Here is a 27790-nt window from a genome sequence, read left to right on the forward strand (position 1 = left end):
ATGAGAGATAACATAGTACAATAAGGACAACAATCATTCGTTATATGGCTTTTGTTTCAATATCCTGGAGGTCCTTTCAATTAGCTTCATACTATATGGCCTTATGTATCAAGGTTTTGCTCTATTGCAGATCTCTGCTACTAGAGCCCAAGGTTTATACTGATTATGACAAATGAGGGAAACCATTGAGCCTAAGTTCCTTTGAGTCTGGCTTACTTGACTTAATATGATTTTTTCTAAGTCTTTCCATTTCCTAACAAATGGGGCGATTTCATTCTTTCTGACAGCAGCATAGAATTCCATTGTGTATAAATACCACAACTTGTTGATCCACTCATCAACTGAGGGACATCTAGGTTGGTTCCCTATCTTTGCTATGGTAAATAGTGCTGCAATGAACATTGTTGTGCTAGTGGATTTAGTATGCCCTTGTTTCTGGATGGTTGGGTAAGTGCCAAGTAGTGGAATTGCTGGGTCATAGGGGAGTTCTATGTTTAGCCTTTTGAGGCACTGCCACACTGCTTTCCATAGTGGTTGAACGAGTTTGCACTCCCACCAACAGTGTAGTAGTGATCCATCCTGGCCACATCCCCTCCAGTATCTGTTATTATTCGTTTTCCTGATCCTGGCCATTCTAACTGGAGTGAGGTCAAATCTTAGAGTTGTTTTGATTTGCATTTCTTTTATGACCAGAGATGTTGAGCATTTCTTCATGTGTCTATGGGCCATTCTTGTTTCTTCTTCAGAGAAGACTCTCTTTAAGTCTTTGGCCCATTTTTTAATGGGATGGTTGTTACTTTGGAGATTAGTTTTGGAGTGATGAAAACTAAAGTTGGATCCTTCTTTGTCACCCTGCACTAGAATTAACTCCAAATGGATCAAAGACCTCGAGGTAAAAGCTGACACACTGAAAACTTTACAAGAAGGAATAGGAGATACACTAGACCTCCTTGGCACAGGTCAAAACTTTCTTAATAAGGACCAAGAATCACAACAAATCAGAGAAAGGCTGGATAAGTGGGACTGCATTAAACTGCAGAGCTTTTGTATGGCAAAGGACATAGCTAGTAAATTAATTAGGAAGCCTACAGAGTGGGAGAAGATCTTCACCAACCAAACAATGGACAAAGGCCTCATATCTAAAATATATCAACAACACTTCAGCTTTTTCTATGTATATGGTACCAAGGAATTGAACCAGGGTCTTTGTTCGTGGTAGGCAAACACTCTACCACTAGGCCAAATTCCCGGCTTTTGTTATCCTCAATAAGAATATCCTCCTTTGCTCTCACCATGTAAATGTTTAGAGTTCGGTATAATTTCTTATGTCCCAAGTGTAATTTTTGTTCTTTTGCTATCCGTTATAAATTTATAGACACATTCTAGTTATAACAAACGAGGAAAACCATGCAACCTATGTTTCTTTGGGTCTAGCTTACTTCGCTTAATATATGTTTTTCCAAGTCTAAGTTTTCTTAAGAATGGTACAGTATCATTCTCTCTAATGGAAGCATACAATTTCATGGTGTGCATATATACCACATTTTCTTGATCTCTTAGTCTACTAATGGATTCCATTGTAAACTATGCTGCAGTGAACATGGTTGTGATGGTTAAACTAAATACTCTTTTTTGGCTGTTGTTGGTTGTGGGACTTGAACTCTGGACTTGGGGGTTCTTCCTTAGCTCTTCAGCTCAAGGCTACCACCCTACCCCTTAAGCAACAGTGCCACTTGTGGTTTTCTGGTGGTTAATTGGAAATAAGAGTCTTAGGGACTTTAGTGCCTTGGCTGGCTTTGAACTGGGATCCTCAGATCTCAAACCTCCTGAGTAGCTAGGATTACAGACATGAACCACCATGCCCAGCTAGATATTCTTTTAAGATAAAGGTTAAAAAGGAAGAGAAAGATGCAATTTTATTTGTTGCAGTATTAGAGGTAGTCTATTCATTCCCTTCCATTGATACAGGTGTATCACCAGCAATGTGTTGACAATCTGAATGGATATGTAAGAAATTAGTGACACTATTTAGTATTAGAAAAATGAAGGGTTAAATAGGAGGTTTTATTGTTTAGAAAGATGATAGAAGAATATTAGAATATCAGGTGAATATTTTTTCTGTATTTCTTTTTTCTATACTTTTCATTATCAAAAAGTAGTTGCACAAAGCAGTTGCCATTAGCAAAGCAATATTTAATGCAATATATCTTGATCAGTATCTTCCCTTCAATATTCTTGCCCATCCCTCCCCTACCTATCCTGCTCCTCACACTTTTTAATTTGTTCAGTATGCTTTCCATTCCTGTATGTTACTTTATTTTTTATTGTATTTCCATGTGTTTTATTTCCATGTCTAGTCTTATCAGACAAGTCCTTTTAAAGGAGTCTCTGGGATCCAATAAGATACAAAAATTATCTCATCTAGACTTTGTGGAAATATCAGGAGAAGAATATTATGAGTTCACTGAGACTCCTATAAACTCAGAAATGATAGGTTGTTATCTCTTTAGAAACACTTTTCCTGTGCTTGTTGCCTTGCACTGTTCTGCATTTATAATTATTGTGTGTTTCATGTTTTTACTACATTACAGGTATCTTGTGTTTTATACATTTCTCATTATAGGCATAATATCTCACTCTAGTATGTGCTAAATGTTTTCTAAATGAGTGGATTGTTAGCACTTACCTGTATTTTAATTTTACTTCTAGAACATGAACATATATTTGGGCCTGGGTGCTATCTTGAGCTTGTGGCTCAAATATACACCTCTCCCACTTGACCCACAGCTCCTCCCCACCCCGTGTGTGTGTGTGTGTGTGTGTGTGTGTGTGTGTGTGTGTGTGTCTGTCTGTTTGTTCGTTCCTGTGCCTGTGCCTGTGTCATTGGGGCTTGGACTCTGGCCCTGGGCGCTGCCCACCTTACCCCAGGGCCTGGGTGTTGTCTCTTGTTACAGCTCTTCTGGTTACAGCTACTGCCCTATGCCTTTGAGCCTCTGTGCCCCTTCCAGTTTTCTTTGAACCTTAATCCTCAAATCTCAGCCTCCTGAGTAGCTAGGATTACAGGCGTGAGCTACAGCACCCAGCTCCACAGCTCCCCTTCTGACTTTTTGCTGCTTAATTGGATAAGAATCTCTCAGATTTGTATGTCATGGCTGGCTTCCAACTATGTTGCTTCTAAGTGGCTATGTTTGCAGGCATGAGTTATAGGCACCTGGTTTATGGATGTATTCTTTTAGTGACTATTTATTAAAGGAGCTATTAACGAATTTGAAACCTGTGCTACCACTATCTTTGGCTTAAAGAGTGTTTGTTATCCCCCAATCAAGCACTCACGCAATGCTTGTTTGTCCTTTAGGTAGTTAAGTGTGGTTGTTCGGGACTAGAAGATATGTTGGCTTGTTCTTGCTTGGTTTTCAGCCATTCACTGCATGTACACACAGTACAAGTTGTTCTGGTCCTCATTGCCTTAAACACTGTGAGTTGGAAACTTGAAACTTCTAGCCTCTTTGTTGTACCCAAATTTCTAGAACCCCAAAAAGACCACCAGAGACCACAGCCAAAGCTAAAAAGCAGGGGTTCGTTTATTTTCAAGTCCGGACTTGGGCCTCCGCGTACCAACAGCCAGCAACGCTGAAAGGCCCTGAGCAAGAACTTTACACCGCTTTTAAAGGAGAATCATAATTAACCACTGGTCGAATTAGAACTCAGGTGTCTAACCACTGAGTACCAAGCTGTTACCACCTGGGGTTCAAGTACATGGGCCCTAAACAAGGGGGGGGGTCATTCCCAGAACTTGGAACAATCTTGCCACAACATCTTCACCTGGACAAAGATAGATTCAAGGGAGTCAAAGTTTCTTAAACACATGTTTTAAATCACATGTTCACATTGTGTTACATACAATGGGCTCCTCTAATTTGTACATGTGTGCATACACATGTGTACATGTATATTCATGCATGTACTTGAAATTTTTGGTGGTGGGGAGATTGAATTTAGCTCCTCTTATATATTGAGCATGCATTCTGTCACTAAGGCACTTAAACTTTTAAATGTTCCCAAAAGTCTTTTTGAAAAGCATGGGAAATACTCATGCTTTTAGAGGTTTATTTGGCTATATAAGATTGGGTATTTGAATTTGACAAGTCTCACCATTTGAGGGCTATATTACATTGGATATTAATCCTTTGGCTTAATTCAGATTTTTAATTCTTTATCTAGTTCTAAAATGGGGCTAATACTACTTAAAGGATTGTTGTGAGTGGCATATAGCTTCCCATCAATGTGACAAAATAACTGAGATGAACAACTTAAAAAGGTTTACTTTGGTTCCTAATTTCATTTGGATCATGATTTCATGATTTGGTTCAGCTATGATCAGAGCATCATGGAAGAAAGCAGATTGTGGAGTAAAGCTGCTGATCTCATGATTCTTGGGAACAGAGCTAAGGGTAAGATAGAACCTTCAGGTGTACACCCTTTAGGATCTACTTTCTCCAGTTAAGCCCCAGCTACCAAGTTTGCATGGCCTTCCAGTAGCTCCTTGAATTTTGGATTCATTCATTGACGAGGCCAGAGCTGTCACGATCCATTTCTGATGATTGCTGTATTGGGAACAAAGTATTCAGATCACATGAGCACTTACAGGATGATTCAAATCCAAACATTAAAAGGTAGGCATAGGGCAGGGAGTTTGGCCTAGTGGTAGAGCGCTTGCATAGCATGCACGAAGACCCAGATTCAATTCCTTGGTACCACATACATAGAAGAAAAGCTGAAAATGATGCTGTGGCTCAAATGGCAGAGCTCTAGCCTTGAGGGGAAAAATAAAAAGCCCAAGGACAGTGTTCAGGACCTGAGTTCAAGCTAGGTTCATGGCACATGATCAAGAAAACATTATCTCTTGTCTTACTTTGTGTATGTGTGCAAATGAGGTGGTGCGTGCACGTGTGTACCACCAGTACTGGGGCTGGGACTCAGGGCCTCAAAATGTTTTAAGTTCAGGACTGGTGCTCTACCATTTCAGTCACATCTCTACTTGTGACTTTTTGATGACTAATTGGAAATTAGTCTCACGAACTTTTCTTCTTTGGCTGGTTTTGAACCACATTCCTCATATATCTCAGCCTCATGAGTAGTTAGGAGTATAGGCATGATCCATTTTGTTTTCACCTTGTTTTCTTTCATACAGGTACATTTTGTAATTAAGTGCCACCATCAAGTGTTCCTACCCTCTTAAAATAATTTAGCTCATTGAGTCATCCCAGGTTAAGGTAGAGAATTTATAATGTAGTTGTGCCACCCAGAAGTTTTAGAGCATTTTAGAAGATAGCTAACAATAGACTTTAAAAGGGCCAATTTTGCTGATGGAAGAAAGATTTGAGTAAGTTAACAATCTAATTAGAATGCTCTATTTTAGGATTTTAGCAACTTTTCATGTTGCTGTTCTTGCTGATGAAGCCTACCATTGACTAGTTACCTTGGTTATGCTGTTTGATCACAGATGTTGATTATTAGCCTTTTCATTTTAGTAGCTTTTCAAGATTAGTTATAACTTTCTGCTGTCGTTGGCATGATGTATATATAATATTTGATGAATTAACTAGATTTTTTTCTTTGTTATGTGCTCATGTTAATATTGTATTTTGGACTACATAGTTATATTTATACATAATTCCATATATTAGAATATGTAATTAATGTGTTATTAATTATGCTTTCTTTGTGTTACTTGGAAGGACATCAGTTTCAGATTTTAAAGTGTTCCTTTTTTTTTTTTGCCAGTCTTTGGCTTGGGCCTGGGCTCTGTCCTTGAGCCTCTCTGCTCAAGGCTAGCACTCTACCACTTGAGCCACAGCACTACTTTTGGCATTTCCTGTTTATATGGTACTGAGGAATTGACCTCAGGTTTTCATGCATGTTAGGCATGCAGTCTACCACTAAGCCACAGCCACAGCACTTAAAGTTTCATTTGGTTTAAAGAAAAAATTTTCCTTGGAAAAATTTTATGTAGAATTTTAATTTATTTCAGTTTTATCATAAATATACAGGATTTTCAGGAGGCCGAGATCTGAGGATCATGGTTGAAAGCCAGCCTAGGCAGAAAAATCCCCATGAAACTCATCTCCCATTAACCACTCAAAAACTAGAAGTGGTGCTGTGAGTCAAAGTGGTGGAGCACTAGCCCTAAGCAAAACAACTCAAGGGCAATGCCCAGGCCTTCCATTCAAGATCTACAGCTGCTAAAAAAATGTATTGGGAACTGAAAAATCACTTGATGTTTATATGTTGTATAAGCATTGTTGCTTGGTTTTGGGAAAAAGAGAAAATAGTTAATGAAATTATGTACTCACTGTTTTTCTGGGGTAAGCAGCATAAAACAGCAAGTACTGTCTTTAATACTTTTGAGCTTAGACTGACTAATCTGGAAGAGTCCCTCTTCCAGTTATAAATAGCTCAAGCTTGGTCGTCCAGATGAGCATGTGTGGCTATTGTCATTTCATTGCTATGGCAATTCTGCAATTAGTGTGGAAGTTGCTGGCACACTCCTGGGTAAGGGTTTTGATGGACTGACTTGTAAGTAGAACACAACCCTTTTCCCAGCATGCTGGGTGATTCTGAATAGACATAGCAGCTGCTTTTTTCAGTTTTCTTTAACCGATTTAGATGTAGCCATTATGCTTCAGTGAGTTGTTGGCAGGAATATCTCCTTGTTCTCCTGTCCATCAAAGGGGAAACAAATTTCAGTTTCAAGTAAATATTGAAAGTAGCATTTGAAAGTTCTAGAAAGCAGTTCTGGAACTTGTTTTTAAGTTCTTCTTTCAGCTTTATAAACAAAATATCACAGATTGTAAAACAATCAAAACTTTTTTTTTGCTCTTGAAACTATGAGTTTGCCCCATTTCTTTGTATAAAATAAGATGATTGGAATGATAAATGAAAGGGCATATCTATAAAAGAACTTGAAACAAACCGGCAAAATAGATTCTATGAAAAACAGGATAGAATATAATCCTAGCCAATCAGGGGACTGAGATCTGAGAATTTAAGGTTTGAAGCCAGCCTAAGTAGACAAATGTGATAGACTCTTATCTCCCATTAATCAGAAAAAAATAGCTAGAAATGAAGATGTGGCTTAAATGTTTGCGTGCCAACCTTGAGCAGAAAAAAAAAAAACAAACATAGATGTGAAGGCTTGCGTTTACAGCTCAATACTGGCACCAAAACAACAGCAGCAAAAAACATGTGTGTCTATATATGTATGTGTCTGTGTCTATGTGTATGTGTATATGTATGTGAATCAATTTTCCATTGCTCTGACAAATTAGCTGGAGGAAATTATAGGAAGGAAAGGGTTATTTTGGTTCAGAGGTTTCAGCTCCTGGTATAAAAATTTCATTGCTTTTAGGCTTATGAAAAGGACAGAAACTATCAAGGCAGAAGTATGTGGCAAAAGAAGGCTTCTTACCTAATGACCACTAGGAGCAAGAAAACACTCCTAAAGGTACCACTCCTAAAGGTCATGCTCCCAGTGATCTACTTCCTCTAACTAGGCCCCTAATTAATCTATGGACTCATAAATGATATATAGTTAGCATCTTCAAAATCCAACTCTGAACACTACTGCATCAGGCACCAAGCATTCAACACATGGGCCTTTGGAGACCATAGTGATATATGGTAGATGCTGGTGGTTCACACCTGTAATCCTAGCTATTTAGGAGCCTAAGATCTTAGGATCAAGAGTCAAAGCCAGCCCAGACAGAAAAAGTCCATGAAACTCTTTTGCCAATTTACCAGCAAAGAAGTTGGAAGTGGTGATGTGGATCCAGTGGTAGAATGTCAGACTTGAGCAAAAAAAACCAAGTCACAGCATGAGGCCTTGAGTTCAGGCTCTTTTATTAGTGCACACATGTGTGCATGCATATGTGTACACATCCATGTACAGAAAAGCAAACAAAAAACTAGAATGTAATTGGCCATTAGCATTTTTCTTTCTTTTTCTTTTTTTGCCAGTCCTGGAGCTTGAACTCAGGGCCTGAGCACTGTCCTTGGGCTTTCTCAAGGCTAGCATTATACCACTTGAGCCACAGCACCACTTCTGTTTTTTTCTATGTATATGGTACTGAGGCAAGCACTCAACCAGTAGGCTGAACTCCGGGCCTAGATTTTAATCTGTTGTTTTCACTTCTCTTCCGCTATAATTTTATCCATGGTAACTAATCAAGAGAAAGAATCCACTAAAATACAAAAGAGAAAGGTAAAAATTTATCCCTGTATGATTTTATAATAGAAAAATTTAAACTTCAGAAATACTTATTAGAATAAATGAATTCATAATATTGATGGTTACTAAGAATTTACATAGGAAAATGAATTGGGTAAAAAAGAAATTAAAAGCCTGTTGATAAAATGCCTAGGGAAAATTTAAATAAGGAAGTGAAAGACTTCTACAAAGAAACAGTAACAAAAGAAATTTAAAAAGATAGACCAAAATATTGTAAAATAATACATCAATATAGGCAATGGTTTTTTTTGGCAGAAGCAAAAATAGATTGCAGAAACTAGAAAGCTTATTTACAATAAAGGAAAAGAACTTACAGAACTGAAAAGAACTTACAGAATAGGAGAAAATGTAAAATATCCATTCCATTAAATCTGAAAGGTGGGAATCTGGTTGTTGTTTTTTTTTCCCTCCTAACTCCATGTTGTACTTCTCTCAGCACAATCTTTTTTATGTATCCAAGGACCCTGCACGCAGGCCTTGCCTCTCCTCTTTGGGTCCAGTCTTATCTAAAGATGGAATATGAAGGATTGACTCCCACCTTATTCCCCAGGTCAAGCAAACACTTTTGTCCTCACGCAGGTCATCTTGGCTTAGCTAAAAGCACCCTCACCCTAGGTGGAACTTTCAATCGGGGTCTGGCCAAGGACACTGCCCTTTAGCCCCCAGGAGTCCATAGCTCATTTAAAAATTTTCTGCTTCTTTGTTAAGGCCCATATAAACTCTGCCTCTGTATTAGCTCGTTGCGCAGCCTCTAAACCATGGGAAGGTCTATGCCCCTCACTAGCAATAAACATCCCAGCCTGTTGATGATCCAGTCCACTCTATTCCTTTTCCATTCTCCATTTTCCTAACAATCCCTTAAATATGCAAATAACCCACAAAAACTCAATATAATTAACAGAAAGTCAGGGGGTAGTAGGTATGGCATGGTAGACTGCTAGCCAATGAGCCAAGGTGTCAGGAACTGAGTTTGAGTCCTGGATATATATATGTATATATATGTGTGTATGTGTGTGTATTTTTTTTCCAATTAAAAATAAATAAACTAAGCCATGGGGCCATGGGCTAGTGGCTCACACCTGCAATCCTGAGGAGACACAGCTGAGGATCATGGTTCGAAGTCAGCATGGCCCAGAAGTGGAGATATGTTGACATGGTAGAGCACTAGCCTTAAGCAGAAAACTACCCAAGAGACTATGGCAGGTCCATGTTTGATCATCAAGAAAAAAGGAAACAGGTATTTTGTGGACATTTCTCAAATGGCCCAAGATCCTATTAAAATCAAAACAACAACAATGAACCTTTAAAGGCAATATATTGACCAGGAGGGAGTCTATTCTTTTGAGGCTATATTGAAAATACTATTCTGGATGAAGACACTATCTCTGTCTTATGTATGTAACAAAAACTTAAAAACAGTAGTAATATGGTATACAAGGGCAGAATTAAAAAAAATCAAATTACTTGACAGTAGAAGTTGGGAGATAATGAAATGCAACTTTCAAAACTAACCAAAAGATATATAAGGGGAAAAAGGAAAGACACATATGTACACACACATACATATATACACATTTATAAATACACATATCTGCAAATATGTACCCATGTGCTTGTGCGTGTATGTATGTGTATTTGTGTACATAGGGAAATTCAAAGTAGCAGAAAGGAAAAGCATAAATGAGTAGGAAGATAACATGTGGTAGTTAGGTGTGCAAATAATTGTATGCTTTATTGATGAAGACAAGGCTAGCTGAAAATTTTAATGAAGATTAATTGGAGAAAAAGCACAGAAAAAGTAAACATGTTGATCACCACAACTGTAATTAGGTTAATTAGGTACCAGTTGGACATGACTCAGAAGCTTTTCTTTTTCTTTTTTTTCCTTTTCTCTGGAGGGCAAGGAGAAAATTGGGAATGCAGAATATTTTTATTTTTTGGCCAGACCTGGGCCTGAGCTCAGGGCCTGAGCACTGTTCTTGGACTTTCTCAAGACTAGAGCTTTACCACTTGAGCCTCAGCACCACTTCTAGCTTTTTTTTGTGTGTATGTGGTACAGAGGAATGGAAACCCGGTCTTAGTGCATGCTAGGCAAGCACTCTACCACTAGGCCAAACTCCCAGCTCTAGGGAATACAGAATATTTTAAGGAGTTCCAACTTAGCATCAGAGTAGAAATTAGCTTGTTTAATGTTCTCTCTGTAATGTGAATGAGTCTGAGATACATGGTTTATCCTAGAGTCAAAGACCATCTGGGTTTGGTGACCTTTCTCCCTTTTGATCTGTTTTTCTGAAATAAATAATGGGATATCTGGGTAAGGATGGAAGCAAATGTTGGTGAATGTTAATAGTTCCTCCCCTCTTTTCTCCCTCCCCTTTTATTTTAAAGCATGAGATAAGTCCTGGCTGTCCTGGCCTCCAGCTTGTGATCCTACTGCCTCAGCCTCCAAAGTGCTGTGATTTTTTTTTTAGGGGGACTGTTTCTTGAAGGAGTTATTTTTTTTTGGTTGGATTTGGATTAAAAAACCTAGATTGATAGTTATTTGTATTAGCATTACAAGTTGGGAACTACTTTTGAGGTGGTAGGAAGGAATCAGGTTTGTCCTAGATGAAGATGAGGAGTGACTCCCAAACTAAAAGCTTTATCCTGAAGGAACTGAGGGCTATTCCATCCTCCAGGGCCTTTATACTCCTAGCTGTTTCTTTTCTTTCCCTCAGAACATGACAGTGTTAGTCCCAGAAGGGCAAGCTTATATAACTCTTCTACAGATTACTTTCTTGCATTGTGTTAGTTGATTAATAGAGAAAAACAGTGACTGAGTATAAGTAATACAAAAATTATCAGATGTTTTGGGGTCTTTTTGGGAGGAGTTGCTTTGCTTTAGAATTTAGAATGTGGGATGTTGTATGTGTATGTGTATGTGGGAGTGGGTGAGTGAAGGCAGGAAGAGGGACAACCTTTCAGCACAGTAAAGGGAACCCTAAAAGGATGACTCTCTCTGAACACAGTGAATGTACCTTTTATTCTCTCCTGGGTCCCTTTGTTACCAGTGAGAAGTCATCTGTGATTTAACAGCTTGATTTGCATGCTCACATCTACCCCTTCAAGCCACACTTCCACTCAGGCATTTTGCTGGTCAATTGGAAATGGAATCCTGAGGACTTTTCTGGTCCAACTAGTTTTGAGCCTCAATCCTCCACATCTCAGCCTTCTGAGTAACTGGGCCTTTGGGGCCCAGGTTTACTAGAGAAATCCCAACAGGACTTACTAGATTGAGGTTGACTGAGATAAAAAGGATTAAAAAAATACTTCCAAAACACACACATGCATGGAATTTCCCTTGTGATTTTGGATCCTTTTCTATAAATACAAAGATCAAATCTTAGAATTGAGACATACTCAAAGAAAAGGAAACCTCATAAGATTGGGAATTCTTTGCAATTTGCTACCACAAAAGGAAACCTTCATTTTTCTTTTTCTTTTTTGCATTTAAAGCTCCTCATTGAACTAATTTCTAACAAGTTTGTTTAGCCACTTGAAAATGTAGAATATAAAGGATGTTTAACTTTACATATTTCATCATCTTCCCACATTTTATTTGTTTTAGTCATGTTTGTGTATTTTGTGGCATTTTCTTCCTATTCTGTCCTGAAAAGCTTATTAAATTCATACAAACAAAAGCAGGTGAAATATGCTATGTACATAAATGTGGATGGGATTTTGAAAACTCCAATCAAAAAAGGCACGACAGTGAGCTAGGTATGTCTTCATATAAATAATTAAAATTGTGTGTAGAGGCCCTCCTAAAAGTTGCCATTTGTCAGGGTAAGTCACCATTTCTGTTCTGGCTATCTCATTTTCTTCAGATTCCCAGAGCAGAGTTAATGACAGTGCCATTAATGCCAGGTAGGTGGTCCAGAGCTCACTTCTCTTGTCCAAGTAAAAACTACCACTTATACAGATAAAAAAATGTTTGTGAGCCATGTGAATTAGTGTGCAGGCTCATTTGAATCAGTTTTTGTGCAGTCCATTGAAGAGAGATGACATCTGTTCAGTCATCTGGCTTGTTCATGAATTAGTTGTCGCAAGCCACCTGGACATGTAGGGAAAAGCATGTGGTCAAATGTAGTCAAAAGTTTCCTGATGCCTACCATGTCAAAGATTCAGCAGAGCAACTGTAGAGTTAGTTATGTACATATATTTAGTATGCTGGAAAACAAAATAGGGCTTCAGTTATGTCATCAACTTTGGTTGCATAATGAAAATCACCTAATACTAATGCAGTGGTAACCTAAAATATATGGTTCCTGAGCCCTGTGAATTGACTAGAAGTTCCCCATTTTTGTATTTGTGCCCTTTGATCTGAGCTATTCTCTGCTACTATGTCACAGTCAAGTTGGGCTCCAGGAAAGGGAACATTGATAAGTATTTTGTCTAGAAGGTAAAAGTGTGTCTCAAACAAGCATTGCCTTATCATTCGAAAGGAAAGAGCCAAAAACTCAGGAGCTTACCTCCCTATTCAACTCTCTCCTGCTTATCTCAGTAATAAAGGAGGACTTCCTGAGAGAAAGCTAATGAGCATGGCTTGACCCAGACTGTTTTAACTGTACATACTTTCCTTACCCTCTGCTCCTATTTCTTGTGGCTTTTCATTCTTCTCTTGGATGCTATGTAATACCATGTTACTTTATTTGGCATACAGGAATAGAACAGCTGACCCTAACTTGGGATTCCTAGATTTGGGGCCTGGAGTCTAAAAGCTGCGTTTCAATAGTGTGCAATTTGAGCTCCTTGAAAGGAGATTGTTCATTTTATGTTAGGATGGCTGTTTCAGAGTCTCAACATTATATATAACAAACTTTCTATTTTCTTCTGACAAATGTATTGGAAAATAAGTGCAAAAACATGTATGCATAGGGTGGAGATTGTTTTTGTTCATGTTAACATACAAAATGCGGCTCTGGGTTGAATGTTTAGTTGTAAAGCCTAACAAAAGCCCTTTTCTCTGTGTTTTGACTATAAACATTTTGCTAATGATTCTTAAGTGGAAGCAGCCACTATGTGCCCCACATGGAAAGATGATCTCTGTTATTGGACAGCTTATATTATTTTTACCACATAAAAGTTAATGGCCAATACATGAATCAAGATATGTGAGAGGGTATCAATGTATGGGAATTAATGCACCATCTAGCTGGCAGATATCACGTAACCCTTCTAATAATTACAATAAAAAATATATGAAAAAAAAGTTAATGGCCAGAGAGTCATTCAGTCAAGGTTTTGGAATCATAGGAAATTGTTAAGGGGCATCTTGGTAATCAGATGGACATTATATTCCTCTGTGAATCAATGCCTCTTTGGACATTAAAAAGTGAAAATAAAATTTCATAATTATTCCATGTTCCAACTAAATAAAATATCTGGCCATTGTGGTCATATACTGGCAAAGAAACATTCCAGCTAATGCTTTGGAGTAGTTGTTAAGTCAAGGAATTCTGTGCAGCTTAAGAAATGTTTGAGTGAAAAAACAAGGGACCCATTGGAAGGAAGATTGATCCAGTTAGGGAATTGGAGCTCTGTACAAACTGAGAAGCTGATCCTCTAAATGAAATTTCCTAGCCTGAAAGTTGTCATTAATGCTGGCCTTGTCTTAGAGGTGATTTTAAAAGTAGTAGATAGTTAGCTGATCTTTGATTTTTTTTTCTTTCTCCTTTATGAAAGTGACTTTCAACTACTCACACCTAAAAGTCAACTTGGCTAGATATAAAATACTGAATCACAACATTTTTTCTTCATATATCTACAACTGTAATTCCGTGGCATTTGTCTTGCCTATATTATTGTTATCATCATCATTATTATTACTTTGCAGATAAGCTATTTTTGTTGCCCTGCCTTATATGTAAAATAAGAATAATCAATTCTCTTAAGCTTGAAAATCATGAATGGTCCCAAGTATGTATGTATGTATGTATGTAGCTGTAAGCACTTAACTTGGGCCTGAGTATTTCTCAATGATTTCATTTTGTATCATATATTTTTTAAATGTTCTCTGCTTAATCTCAAATAGAAATTCTGTACTACTGATTTGGATATCATGCAGATTCATTGCAGTTCCTTATTGCAGTGTGATGTTTATTTCTGTTGTGCTTTTCTGCTGTAATGTTTTTAGTGTTCTTGGAATAACCTATGGGTTTCCTGGTTTAACTTCATTCAGGTTGTTTTGTTTTGTTTTTAAAAATGTGATTCTGTTCTGGCTTTCCCTGCTTTTTAGGCAAGATCAGATCTATTGGAGAATAGCTTTAAAAAACTTTGGAGAAGAGGACTATGTTTATTGTTTTTCTATTTTAATATTTCCCTTTGTAATTGCTTCTGTTTTGCTCATCAGTCCTTTATCAGTTGTGTGCATATTTCTTAAGCCAGAGTCTAGTCCTAACCTCATCTTTTTTCCCCCTAGTATAGCACTCCTTATATATTAATTTCACTGATATCTACTCAATCGTGATCTATATTCAAGCGATTCACAGTCATTTAGTTCCTGTTTAAGTCCACGCTGTGTTCCTTAGAGCATTTTACTCTGAGTGTCAAATACAAAATATGAAAAAGTATCACTAGTGTTCCTGTTTGCTGAATTCACTGCCTTGGGGAAAATGTATTGATTTCTTATTAACCTTTGTACATTGTCTTTGCCAGGTGGAAAAGCATACTGCTGCTCTTGTAGCATTTCATACAGCTTACTGTCTTCTGATTAGGTATAGAGGATCTCTTCTACTCTTACTTTAGAACATTTCTGAGTATGTATTGGCTTATTTTCCGTCTCTTCCCATGAAGTTCTTTCTTCCTTCATTCTGTCCTCTCGAATCTTTGTCTTCTAGGAACACATCTCCTCTTACTCTTTCTGGTGCCTTAACCAAAAGTTAATTTGATTCATGAATATTCTCCACAAAAGGTAGATCTTCCAATATCTTAAAGTTTCAGACTTCTAATCCTATTGTTGTTACATGTGAAATGAGAAGGATGTGGTCACATAAAGTATGTGTGTCTGAATATTGGAATACTGTATTATTTAAGTTGATTTTATATACTGAAAGTTCTCAGAACAGTGACTGGGTGGTTATATATAACTATGCAGAGGAGTGTTTTGTTTGGCTGTTTTCTTTCGTTCAGCCTTAATTGCTTTCCAGATAAGTTAGCATTTGACCTCTTACATCTAATATGTGCTTCCTGTACTTATGGTGCCTAGCTTTGAGGCCACATTTTAGTAAACAGTACTTTGAAGAAAGGATAAATGAATGTGACATAGTGAAAGTTACAGACTGGTGTGAAAAAAAACCACATGAAGTTATAATGCAATTTAAGCATTGTAATATGTGAGTGATTAGAATTTATTCTTACTTTTGGATGTATGTCCTTTGTCCCAATTCAGGGGATTGAAGTCAGGGACTTTTTCCCTTAGCTTTTTTGCTGAAGGTTGATGCTCCACCATTTGAACTATACCTCCAGTTTCTTCTTTTTGCCAGCTAATTGGAGATGAGCATCTCATAGACTTTTCTGCTGAGGCTGGTTTTGAACCACAATTCCTCCTGAGTAGTTAGGATTATAGCCTCTAGCGCCAGGCATAGAGATTATTTTATTTTGGTACCTGGGCTTAATCATGTTTCTCCTATAATGTCATTTGGAGTTTAAAACCAATCAATTGACACTAATTTAAGAGAATATGATTTTAATTTTTCATATGTGTCCCATACTACTAATCAATAACTTGTAAGTGCTTCTACAATGCCCAGGCCTGAGCTTGACATATAAACAAGCCATATAGAATAACATGAGGCAGAATCATTTTATTAATAAGTTTGTAAAAACAAAAAAACAGAACAACAACAACCAAAAAAACCCCAACACTTTGGGTTAGCGGTGTGGCTCAGGTAGTAGAGTATCAGCCAATGAATGACAGGTGTCAGATACCAAGTTTAATCCCCAGTTTTGGGGGGAAAAAAGCAACCAGCTGTGATAATCTCCATTGAGGTGTTTCCAGAAAGACCATGAGACTTGGGGAAATCCATAGTATATTGTCAAGAGAGGTCATTGCAGGTCAAGAGAAATTGCAATGAACAGGTATGCTGATTAAGGACATGCTTATAGTGCTTTTTTTAAATTTTTTTTATTGTAATTAGTAAAAGGGTTACATGATATAGTGCTTTTTTAAAGGCTTTTTAGTGACATTCCTATTAACTTTGCTTGTTACCCTCTTAAGACAACCTTTTACATAATCTGATTCTATTGTATGTATTTTGTGTTATAGTTGGGCCTAGTTCATGTTGAATTGTTTGAGTATTCTGAACCTTATCAGAATAAAGCAAAAGCTAACTTAACTTCTAAGATGGTAACTGTAGATACTTAACTACTTGTAAGAATGTAAACATTTCATCTGTGTACAAGACAGCCCAGTGGTACCTTCCTAGGGAGGGATGTGTTCGCTAAGACAGATTCTGTTACTTTCTATTAAAATTCCTTCTTTAGAGATAAGGCAATAATTTATAAAACCAAATTAGAACATCATAATCCTTTTTGTTCAAGAAGCTTTATTAGACGATGGCTTCATGTACTTCTAAGAAGCTAATTAGTTGCTGCATGGCCTCTCATGCTGTGAGACTCCTATGATTCATGTGTATTTGTCCATCAGAACAGGATTTTCTGATGCTATTTGGTTATGGAATTACTTATATTTCTGACTCAGGCCTTTAAAAGGGGTTTCCAGCAGTTTTTGAAAGCCATCTCCAGCACTCAGGAGCATTTTGGGCTGTGGAGATGGTGAATCAGCTTGGCAGCATGGTAGCTGGCGTGTAAATCTGGTTGCCTTGTGGTGTCTGAGGTATTTTTTTAGTGAAACTCAAAGCCAGGCATGATAATAAGTTCTCATGATGTAAGTTCATTATTTTGTAAGACTTCAAATGTGTGTGTACGGAGGCTTGAACTTAAGGCATTGCCCCTGAGCTTAACTGCTTAAGGCTAGTGCTCTACCACTTTTAAACCATAGCTCCATTTACAGCTTTTTGTGGGGGGGCAGAATTAAAAGTCTCACAGACTTTGCTTGCTTAAAACTCACTTTGAATCATGATCCTTTGATTTCACCTTCCTGAGTAGTTAGGATTATAGACATGAGCCACTGGTGCCTGGCCAAGAACTCAAACTTCTAACATGAGAAAACAACACTATTTCGGTGTGTATGTATGTAATTGTTACCTTTAGTAAGCTATTAACAGCTTGTGACCAGTACCAGTACTGGGACTTGAACTCAAAATATCATAGTCTTGCTTGGCTTTTTCTCTCAAGGCTGATGTTCTACCACTTGAGCTACACTTCTGCTTCTGGTCCTTTTTCTGGTTAGTTGCAGATGAGATTCTCAGATTTGTATGTCTACTCTGGTTTGGAACTGAGACTCCCAGATTTCAGTTTCTTGAGAAGCTAGGATTATAAGTGCAAGCCATCAGTGCTTCCCTGATTGTATTCTTTGTTACTTATTTGGTTAGTGGTTGGAAATGGCAGAAATAAAAAATCCCCACAGAACCTTTCTTAATTATCTATATTGTTTGTTATTCATGAAACGTGTAACTCTTAGGGATTCTGTATTTTTGGTTTTGTTACCAGAGCCAAAACAATGAGTTAATATATTTTTTTCCTTCTTCTCTCCCTCCCTCCCTCCCTCCTTCCTTCCTTCCTTCATTCCTTCCCTTCTTCCTTCACTCCTTCCCTCCTTCCTTCATTCCTTCCCTCCTTCCTTCATTCCTTCCCTCCTTCCTTCACTCCTTCCCTCCTTCCCTCCTTCACTGCTTCCTTCACTCCTTCCCTCCTTCCTTGTGATTCTTTCCTTTCATGTTGGTTCTGGGGCTTGAGCTCAGGACTAGTGCACTGACCCAGTGCTTTTTCACTCATGTTTTACCACCTGGGCTACAATTCTACCTAAGGCTTTTTTGATGTTTAATTGGATATGAGTCTCATGGAGTTTCCTTCTGGCTTTGAACTTGGATTTTCAGCTTCAGCCTCCAGAGTAGCTAGAACTACAGGTATTCCTTATAATCCAATCAATTTTAGGTTAATAATAAGGAAAGTTATTGTTTGTTTATTTGAATGCTCCTGTAACTTAATTATGCAGGGCTGAGTTACGCAGACCTAATAGTGATTTAGACCCTAAGAGCTGGTGTTTTTTTTGTTGTTGTTGTTTTGTTTTTTGTTTTTGAGCTGGTGATTTTAATTAACCATTTTTCCTCACATTGGGCTTTAGCCTCCCTTCCAGCCCTCTCTCCTTTCTTTTCCTTTCCTCTCTTATCTCTTCCCTTTCTCTGACTTTTCCAGACTGGCTTTGATTGTACATAGTAAGATCTCAGCCTCTTTTTTTTTTTTTTTTTGCCAGTCCTGGGCTTGAGCTCAGGGCCTGAGCACTGTCCTTGGACTTTCTCAAGGCTAGAGCTCTACCACTTGAGCCTCAGCACCACTTCCGGCTTTTTTCTATGTATGTGGTACCGAGGAATCGAACCCGGGTCTTCATGCATGCGAGGCAAGCACTTTAACCACTAGGCCAAACTCCCGGCCCATGATCTCAGCCTCTTGAATAGCTAGCTGGGTTCAAGGTGTGAGCTGGGAAGGAGTGAGGTTGGATTTGAAGACCACTAGTTTCTGAGCCTCCTCTCATCTGTGGCAATGAGTTATGGATCTGTCAGTTTTGAATTTTCTTTCTTCTTCTTCTTTTTTTTTTTTTGCCAGTCCTGGGGCTTGAATTAAGGACTTGAGCACTGTCCTTGGGCTTTCTCAAGTCTAGTGGTCTGCCACTTGAGCCACAGCAATATTTCTGGAACCTGGGTCTTTGTGCATGCTAGGCAAGCACTCTACCACTAGACAAAACTCCTGGCTCCTGAATTTTCATTCTTTTGCTTATTGTACACCATGAAGTAAGGCAGTTTTCTGTGAAATTGAGATAATTATATGGTTCTTAATAGAGATATGTTGTGATTTAAGTAAATTATTTGGCCTGTTAATAATATCTAACAACATAGACACAGTGATTCTTAAAAAAATTTATTGTTGGGGTGATATACAGAGTGGTTACAGTTACATTCATCAGGTAGTGGACACCTTATCCTACTTGTTCATGGCAGGTGCCTTAAGCTCCTTGTCCAATCTTTTTGCTGGTTAGTTTGATATGGAATCTCATGGACGTTTCTGTCTAGGCTGGTTATGAATTAAGAGCCTCTTGAATACCTAGAATTATGACATGATCTGTCAGTGCTGTACTAATTTAAAACAGGGAAAAAATGAAGGTAACATAAGTATGTCATAGCCATAAGAATGTTTATATCTAAGATTACAGAACTGTCTTTTCTGGAAGATGCTGTCCATCATAAGCTTTTCCTGAAATATATATCTAGCCAGTTGAATAGGGTGACTTAGTATGAATTAATGACTCAATTTAAAATTTATGAATTGAGGGAAATGATAGTAAATCAAATATATTCTAGGAAAATGTTTTATTCTCCCCATTATCTGATTACATTTCCAAATAGACTAAAAATATTTCAGTAACTAAACTCTTTTTAGAGAGGTTTTATTTTTAGTCCTTCAAAATTATAAAGTACATTTATACATACTCATTATTCTAAGTCTATAGATTTATTATTATTGCTGCTGTTTAAGAGGATTGACTCAGGGCCTCTTAGCCTTTCTCAGCTTTCTTGCACCCAGATAGTGCACCACTAGAGCAGTTTTTGCTGGTTAATCAGAGATAGAGTGTCTCAGACTTTTCTGCCTGTGCTGGCAGAAAAATGTTCTATCCTCTGACTTCACGCTCCTGAGTAGCTAGGATGACAGACATGAGTTATTGATACCTAAATTACTACACAAGATTTTTTTTTCTATGCATGTGGTACCAAGGAATCAAACCTGGGTCTTCGTGCATGCTAGGCAAGCACTCTACCACTAGGCCAAACTCCCAGCCCCACTGCACAAGATTTTTAAGTAATAGTATAGAAAATAGAATTCAGAGATTGAAATCTCACACACGTTTTTATTTGTATTAGCTCCAAAGAATCACCAACAGAAGCTTCAGGAATGTTGTCTTAGTTGAGAGCAGAAAGCCAAATCTATGAATGAACCAGTATGTTGTCTCCAGTATGTTGTAATATTGTATCTAGTATGTTGTAATATTCAAGATGAGTGAGTCTCATGCTTGTTTTTCTGTGTACTTTGCAGGTATTGCTTCTATGACTGTACCAGTGTACATTGCAGAGGTTTCACCCCCCAACCTAAGAGGCCGGTTAGTTACCATCAATACCCTTTTCATCACAGGAGGGCAGTTCTTCGCAAGTGTTGTTGATGGAGCCTTCAGCTATCTCCAGAAGGATGGATGGAGGTTTGTACATCATTCCTACTTTGAATTTCTCAGATAAATCATAGTTTTGAGGCATGGGAAAGAAATTGAGAAATTATAGGCAAAATATAATTGGCTCTTTTGAATCAATATAGCTAATTTGTAAGTTGGTGGCATTCAACAAAATTGACAGGAGACAGGGAGCTGATACTTACTTTAATGATAGATAAGGAACCTACCATTAAGAATTGATATTTACAGGGTTTCATATTTTTAGCATTTAGGTGACATTTCTCTCACTTTTGCAATATTTGTTTAAAAATGAATGCAGTAATAAATATGCATGGAGCTCTTGAAATACAGGAGTGACTTACAAGCTGTTTATGAACTACAGATATAAGTAACATCATTTTTTGGATTTAGGAAGGTACATTCTGATTTGTAAAGAATCTAGCTTTTGAAGATACCGATTTAGCTTCATAAAAAGACATATATGTAAATTCAAAGCATAAAACTTATTCCTTGATTATTTGACTTATTTTGAATCTGAATAAATGAGAAAAATGGAATTAAAATCCATTCAGACTGAATATTGTAAAATTAAATTAGCTTTAGGTTAAAACTTAAAAGTAGAGATTTTGTGGGATTTTTTTGTTTTTTATTATTCAAAACAATAGAATTCTGAAAGCATCCTCAGGAAAATTTTGTTATAAGGGATGACACAAGTTTCTAATTTGGTTTCTTTCTACATGAGCAGCCTAATAAACATTGTGGCTTAGAATGAACTAGTGAAGACTTAAATTACCAAAGAAACTTAAATTACCAAAGTCATTTGAAGGGCCAGGAGTTTGGCCTAGTGGTAGAGTACTTGTGTAGCATGCACGAAGACCTGGCTTCAATTCCTTGGTACCACATACATAGAAAAAAGTCGGAAAGGGGTCTGTGGCTCAAGTGGTAGGGTTCTAGCCTTAAGAAAACCCAAGGACAGTACTCATGCCCTGAGTTCAAGCCTAAAACTGACAAAAGAAAAGTCATTTAAGAAAGCTCCTTGAAGCCTTACATTTTCAGACACATTACAGAGACCACCAATGTTTTTTTTCAGAAGTAGAAAATTTCATTTTATTACTTTAGATGAAGGAAAGAGGGAGGTAATTAGCTTTTAATTGTTAATTACCTGGTATTTTGATTTTTGTCTTAAACTCAGGGGAATTCACTAAACTCATGTTTCTATCCTCTTTGATGTTTTTAAGGCATCAAATATAGCTAACCAAATAATAATAACTGCCAAATATAATATAAATATAAAATAATACAAATGTGTATTCAAACATATAGTGCTTAGTGCATAAGCTACATTTCTCAATTTAAAATAATAATTTAATTTAAAAAATCATTTCTGTTAGGAAACCAAGAAGGATGATATATAATGTTATAAACCAAGAAGGATGATATATAAAGTTATAAATGTGTGTAGAATGTCAAAGGAGCTTGTTTTGGGACCTCTTAGACCTCTTCTCAGATACAGGGTGACAAGAGTTACAGACCCTGATCCAAACTTTATACAATTGATTACTTACAAAAATCATTTAGCTCTGTTTTTCTAAAAAATTAGCTCTAAAAATTCTTTGTATATTTATTGTGGGAGCTAACTGTATGTAAAATGCTTAGCACAGCATTTGACTCAAACGTTTTATAAACAGTGAGTCTGTTCTGATGAATGAGTTAAAGATGGGTGCTACTGTAGTTATGCTGTAGGGGAAATGGAAGGAAACAATATTCTGTGGCCTCCTTTGAGTGTTGAAAGACTTGTATGTTGCTAGATGGGTCAAAGTTTCTTTTTTTTTTCAGTTGGATATCATAGGGAAAAATCACTTTCCATTGATATATTGAAGCTATTCTTATGAATAAAACTTCAGAAACAGTGAGGGAAAAGTCAGAAAGAGTAAGAGTTGAACAAAAGAAAGAATCAGAGAAACTAAGAAGATGACTATGCTCTAAGGGGAGTTTGATGGGGGCAAATGAGAATACTGGTCTTCAGTGGATATGGATACAGTTCATTGGAAAAGTCATCCAGTCTTGCCTGAGCTTTGCTTCAGTTGCTGCTTATTGAAGTTAGATGGGATGAGCTTTTTTTTCCCAGAAATTTTAAAATTTCACCTCTTGTTTCTTCAGTGACATATTCATCATTTATTAATGTATTGTTTAGTCTCCATGTATTTGAGTATTTTCTCTAGTATCTTTTGCTGTTGTGTTCAAGTCAAATTCCATTATGTTCTGGCAGAATGCAGAATTATTTCAGTTTTCATATATTTAACAATATTTCTTCCTGTCCATTTTCTAAAATATATTTTGTTTTGGAGAAAGTTCCATGAAATTTTGAGAATAATGCATGTTGTGCAGCTACAAGATAGATACTTCGTAAAAATTTAAGCCCATTTTGTCTATGGCATCATTTAATTCAGAGGTTTCTTTGATGATGTTTGGATGAGAGTGGGGTATTGATAGACCCCTGCAAAACAAGTGCTTTCGTTGTGTAAGCCTAGAAGTGTTTGCTTAATGAACCCGGATATTTCCTTTCCATAAATTGTTCCCCCCCACCTCCACCTTTTTTTTTTTTTTGCCAATCCTAGGTTTGAGCTCAGCTCCTGAGCACTGTCATTGGGTTTTCTCAAGGCCAGAACCCTACCACTTTAGCCACAGCACCACTTCCAGCTTTTTCTATGGAGTATGTGGTATGGAGGAATCAAACCCTGGTCGTCATGCCTACCAGGCAGGGACTCTACCTACCACTAGGCCAAACTTGCAGCCCCTGTTCCTTTATATGAGATGCTTTTGTCTCTTCTTCTTGATCTTTGTTTGAAATCTGTTTTGTTATGTGTAAGTGTCTACGTAGCTTCTTTCAGAGTCCATTTACTTGTAATATTTTACTATGTTCTTTCATCCTAAGCTTACATTGTTCTTTGTACGTGAGATTTGTTTTTATAGGTAACAAACGATTGTTATTTTCCATCTTTTGATTGCAGAGTTACAGTCATTAACATTTAAGGCTAATAGTAAAAATGTATTGCCTATTTTCTTTTTATGTTAGTTGTTTTATTTTATTATTTGTCAATATACTCATCATTCCTATTTCTGGAGGAAAATAATTCTTTAAAAACACAAAATTAACTTTTTGGTAAGAGTTGATATGACTACCTTGCCTACAACCTTTCATAATATACAATTTAAGAGTCTATATCATTAACATGCTTCCTAGATATTATTTAAAAGGGGAAATCTGTTTGTAAATATATTTGTACTGAAAGAATTATCCATACAATTTAGTGTTAATAATACTTGGCTATGTATGAAGTATTAGAAGATGAGGTGATTCCTTTCTTAAAAATTATGTAGTAACCAATTTAAGTAGTTAATAGCCTAATTATGTTTAAATATATCCTAATACTACAGATTTATTGTTGTATGGTCACAGAACTATTTATAATATAAAGATATTTTAGTGTAATTAAAAATATTTATTTGTTTATTTTGATTGTATTTATTTTTGGGATATGTATAGAGGAGTTATAGTTACATTTGTCGTGTAGTGGGTGCATTACTTCTCAAACATTGATACCCCTTCTCATGTTTTTTTACCCCTTTCTCTCCCCTAGACTTAATTTCACAGCAGATGAATTAGTCTCCATTTGATTTTTATTTTCTTGTTGAAAGACTGTTAGCTTCTTCAATCTCATTGCATATTACGGGTCTGATTAAGTTGTTTATATCTTCTTGGCTTAGCGTAGGCAGCTTCTACTAGGTTTTTCCCTCTTGTCTACTGTAATATTTTTATGTAGCTAATGCCCAGCAGCAGTACATTGTTGTTACAGGGATTAAATGAGCTAATAGGTACGAAAAGACTTAGAAAGGGTTAACTACTGCTAGACCGCCTCCTGCCCTAGGCTCTATATTTTGTATTTGAGGTTGGTAACAAAAGCCTGCTTTTTCTAGATAAAATATAAATATTATTTGTTAGTAACAGACAAGTTTGCCTAATCTCTTTGATTACAGTAATAAATTATATACAAAATAAGAAAAAAGAGCACATACAACTATTGAGGGATGGAACATAAAGGATGTGTAGGGTAATGAGAATGCTGGGTATAATACTTTAGTGATTGGTATGTTTTTATGTAATTGTCAAAACTCATGGACTATATAAGCCCAATGGAGAATCTTAATATAAGAACTGTGGAAAGCCAAGCATACATGGCTCACGCCTAGCTATTGAGGAGATTGAGATCTAAGAATTGTGGCTTGAAGCCAGCCCCACAGGAAAATCTGTGAGATCCTTATCTCCAATAAAATACTCAAAAAAAGCCAGAAGTGGAGCTGTGGCTCAAGTGGGTAAGTGCTTATCTTGAGCAAAAGAATCTTAAAGACAATGCCAGGCCAGAGTTCAAACCCCACAACTGACAAAAACAACCAAAACTGTGGACAGTGCTGTAGGACCATCAGTTTTGAATAGTATCTCATTGGTACAGGATACTTATTATGGGGAAGACATGCATATGTGTAGACAAAATTGTGTGTATGGACAATCTCCCCCTTCACATCAATTTCAACTTGAAAATAGAAGTTGGAAGAATAAATGAAATTATACATTTGTGGAGTGGTACATTTATCTCTGGCTCCAGGATATAGAAACAAAAGCCATGTAATGAGTGATTGTTATCCTTAATGTACTATGTTATCTCTCATCTCTTTTGCTGTCCATTGGTTATCCCATATTGTTAACAGTATTTCACCTTGTTATCTGATATATTGTATATATGCTTGATTGGTTATTTGAAATTGGATAGGGAAGGGGGGAAAACAACATGAGTGGCTGGCGGGGGAGCGAAATGGCATCCATGACATGAGAAAGGGTATCAATGTATGTGAAGTAATGCACCTTCTGTCTGGTGAATATAATGTAACCCTTCTATTAATTACAATAAAAAATATATGAAAAATCTTGAAAAAAAAAGAAAAACAACCCCCCCCCAAAAAACATGCGTGTTTTATCTTTAGAGCAACCAGTAGGAAAGAAAGAAACCATTAGGAGAACATTGACAGTAGTTGGATAAGCTGAATACATTTTAAAAAAGCAAAATCATGGGGATAGATAATAGATGGCACCAATAGAAAGCAAGTGAAAAATTGTGTACTTATAATCTAGTTATAGTGACAATTACGGTAAATGTAAAAAAATATCATTATATGCCAGAGGTTTGCTCAAGTCTTCCTTATCTAAAAGGTACATGCTTTTTTTTTTTTTTTTTTTTTGCCAGTCCTTGGTCTTGAACTAGAGGCCTAGGCGTTGTTCTTGGACTTTCTCAAGGATAGTGCTCTACCATTTGTGGCACCAAGCAATCGAACCCAGAATGCTATGCAAGCACTCTACCACTGGGCCACCCTCCTTGCCCAATACATGCTTTTTAAATTTTATTTTATTTTTTTGTCGGGATAGTGTATAGAGGAGTTAGAGTTACATCTGTCAGGTAGGAGGTGCAATACTTATCACGCCCTTATACCCTTTCTCTTGTTTTTAATCCCCACTTCCTTCCCTGTTCCCCCTCCCAATCATCTTGTTTCTCCCCTCCCTTTCCTACTTTTAATAAACAAATAAACGTATATGCAATATGCCAGATAATGAAGTCAGAAATACGGAATGCTTCACAAATTTGTATGTCATCCTTGTGCAGGGTCCATGCTAATCTTCTCTGTATCATTCCAATTTTAGTAAATGTGCTGCTGAAGCAAGCACCTGCTACATACATTTTTAAAAATAAAATTTTATTATTATTAAGATATTGTGCAGAGAGATTACTGTTTTGTAAGTCAGGTAATGAGTACATTGCTTTTTGAAAAAGATCACCCCTAAAAGGTAAATGTCTTAAAGCTATAGATAAATTGAAAGTCACAGGAGAAAGTTATACAAAATATAAAAAGTGGATGTTGATACTATTACTCATTCACACGAAGTGGACTTCAAGAAGCAGTATTATCAGGGATAAAGGCCATTTCATCTTGATAAAAGAGCAAGCTCATCAGAAATACCAGTGTTAGACTGGAGGCATAGCTGAAGTGGGAGAGCACTAGCTGTGAGTTAGGCAGTTGAATGAGAGCCCAAGTCCCTGAGTTTAAGCCCCAATATTAGCACACATATACAGAAATACCGATAATATTGAACATGTGTAATTCATGTAATAAGAGAGCTTTAAAGCAGAGAAAACAAAAGAACACATGATAGTTACTCAACGAGGCAAATATACTTAATTTTACAGTACTGTACACTTAAAATAGGCTAAAGTGGTAAATGTCATTAGCCTAACTGCAATGAAAAATTAGCCAAATTAACAGGAAAGTCCAAGTTTATATCAGACATTCTCTATGTGGCCATGAGTAGGTCCTAATATAAATATTAACAAAGTCCTTAATAACTTAAAAAATGAAATGTCAAAAATGTCTCTTGACCACAGCAAAATTGAATTGTAAGTTGATAAAAATAAAATAGTGCGGAAATCCTTATTATTTGGTAATTAAAACAGCGGCTTTAAAAATCTGTGGTGGACCTTTATGCTAAAAGCTCTAGAGAAACTAGGAATCCATGGAAAATTCCTCAGTATAATAAAGGCTGTCAATGACAAACCCACAGCTAGCATTATACTTAATGGCAAAAAACGAAAGCCATTCCCTCTAAAATCAGGAACGAGACAAGGATGCCCACTCTCTCCACTCTTCTTCAACATAGTATTAGAATTCCTAGCCAGAGCAATAAGGCAAGAAGCAAGCATAAAGGGGATCCAATTAGGGAAAGAGGAAGTGAAAGTTTCCCTCTTTGCAGATGACATGATTCTGTATTTAAAGAACCCTATACATTTGCCAGATGGAAGGTGCATTACTTCACATACATTGATATCCTTTCTCATGTCTTGGTCCCCATTTCCCTCCCCCCACCCCCCACCTTTCATTTTGTTTTCTCCCCTTCCCTATCCAATTTCAGATAACCAAATACACATATATCCAATATATCAGATAACAAAGTGAAATACTGTAACAATATGAGATAACCAAGGGAAAGCAAAAGAGATGAGAGATAACATAGTACATTAAGG

The 27790-nt window shown here is 36.9% G+C and overlaps 1 protein-coding gene and 1 non-coding gene across 2 annotated transcripts in view; one reads left to right on the plus strand and one right to left on the minus strand.

The window, feature by feature from the left end:
• Positions 1 to 27790, plus strand: part of Slc2a13 (solute carrier family 2 member 13) — a 318943-nt gene that overhangs the window by 51145 nt on the left and 240008 nt on the right. Inside the window, exon 2 of the mRNA XM_090319807.1 lies at positions 20534 to 20693. Coding sequence (XP_090175933.1) covers positions 20534 to 20693 — 160 coding nt within the window. The remainder of the gene's footprint in view (positions 1 to 20533; positions 20694 to 27790) is intronic.
• LOC150066280 (U6 spliceosomal RNA) lies at positions 26333 to 26439 on the minus strand. Its single transcript, XR_016534687.1, has one exon. It is a non-coding gene; the product is annotated as a U6 spliceosomal RNA (small nuclear RNA).

This window comes from Megascapheus bottae, chromosome 2 (assembly GCF_031878675.1).
Source record: "Megascapheus bottae isolate mThoBot1 chromosome 2, mThoBot2.hap1, whole genome shotgun sequence".
Classification (NCBI taxonomy): Eukaryota; Metazoa; Chordata; class Mammalia; order Rodentia; family Geomyidae; genus Megascapheus; species Megascapheus bottae.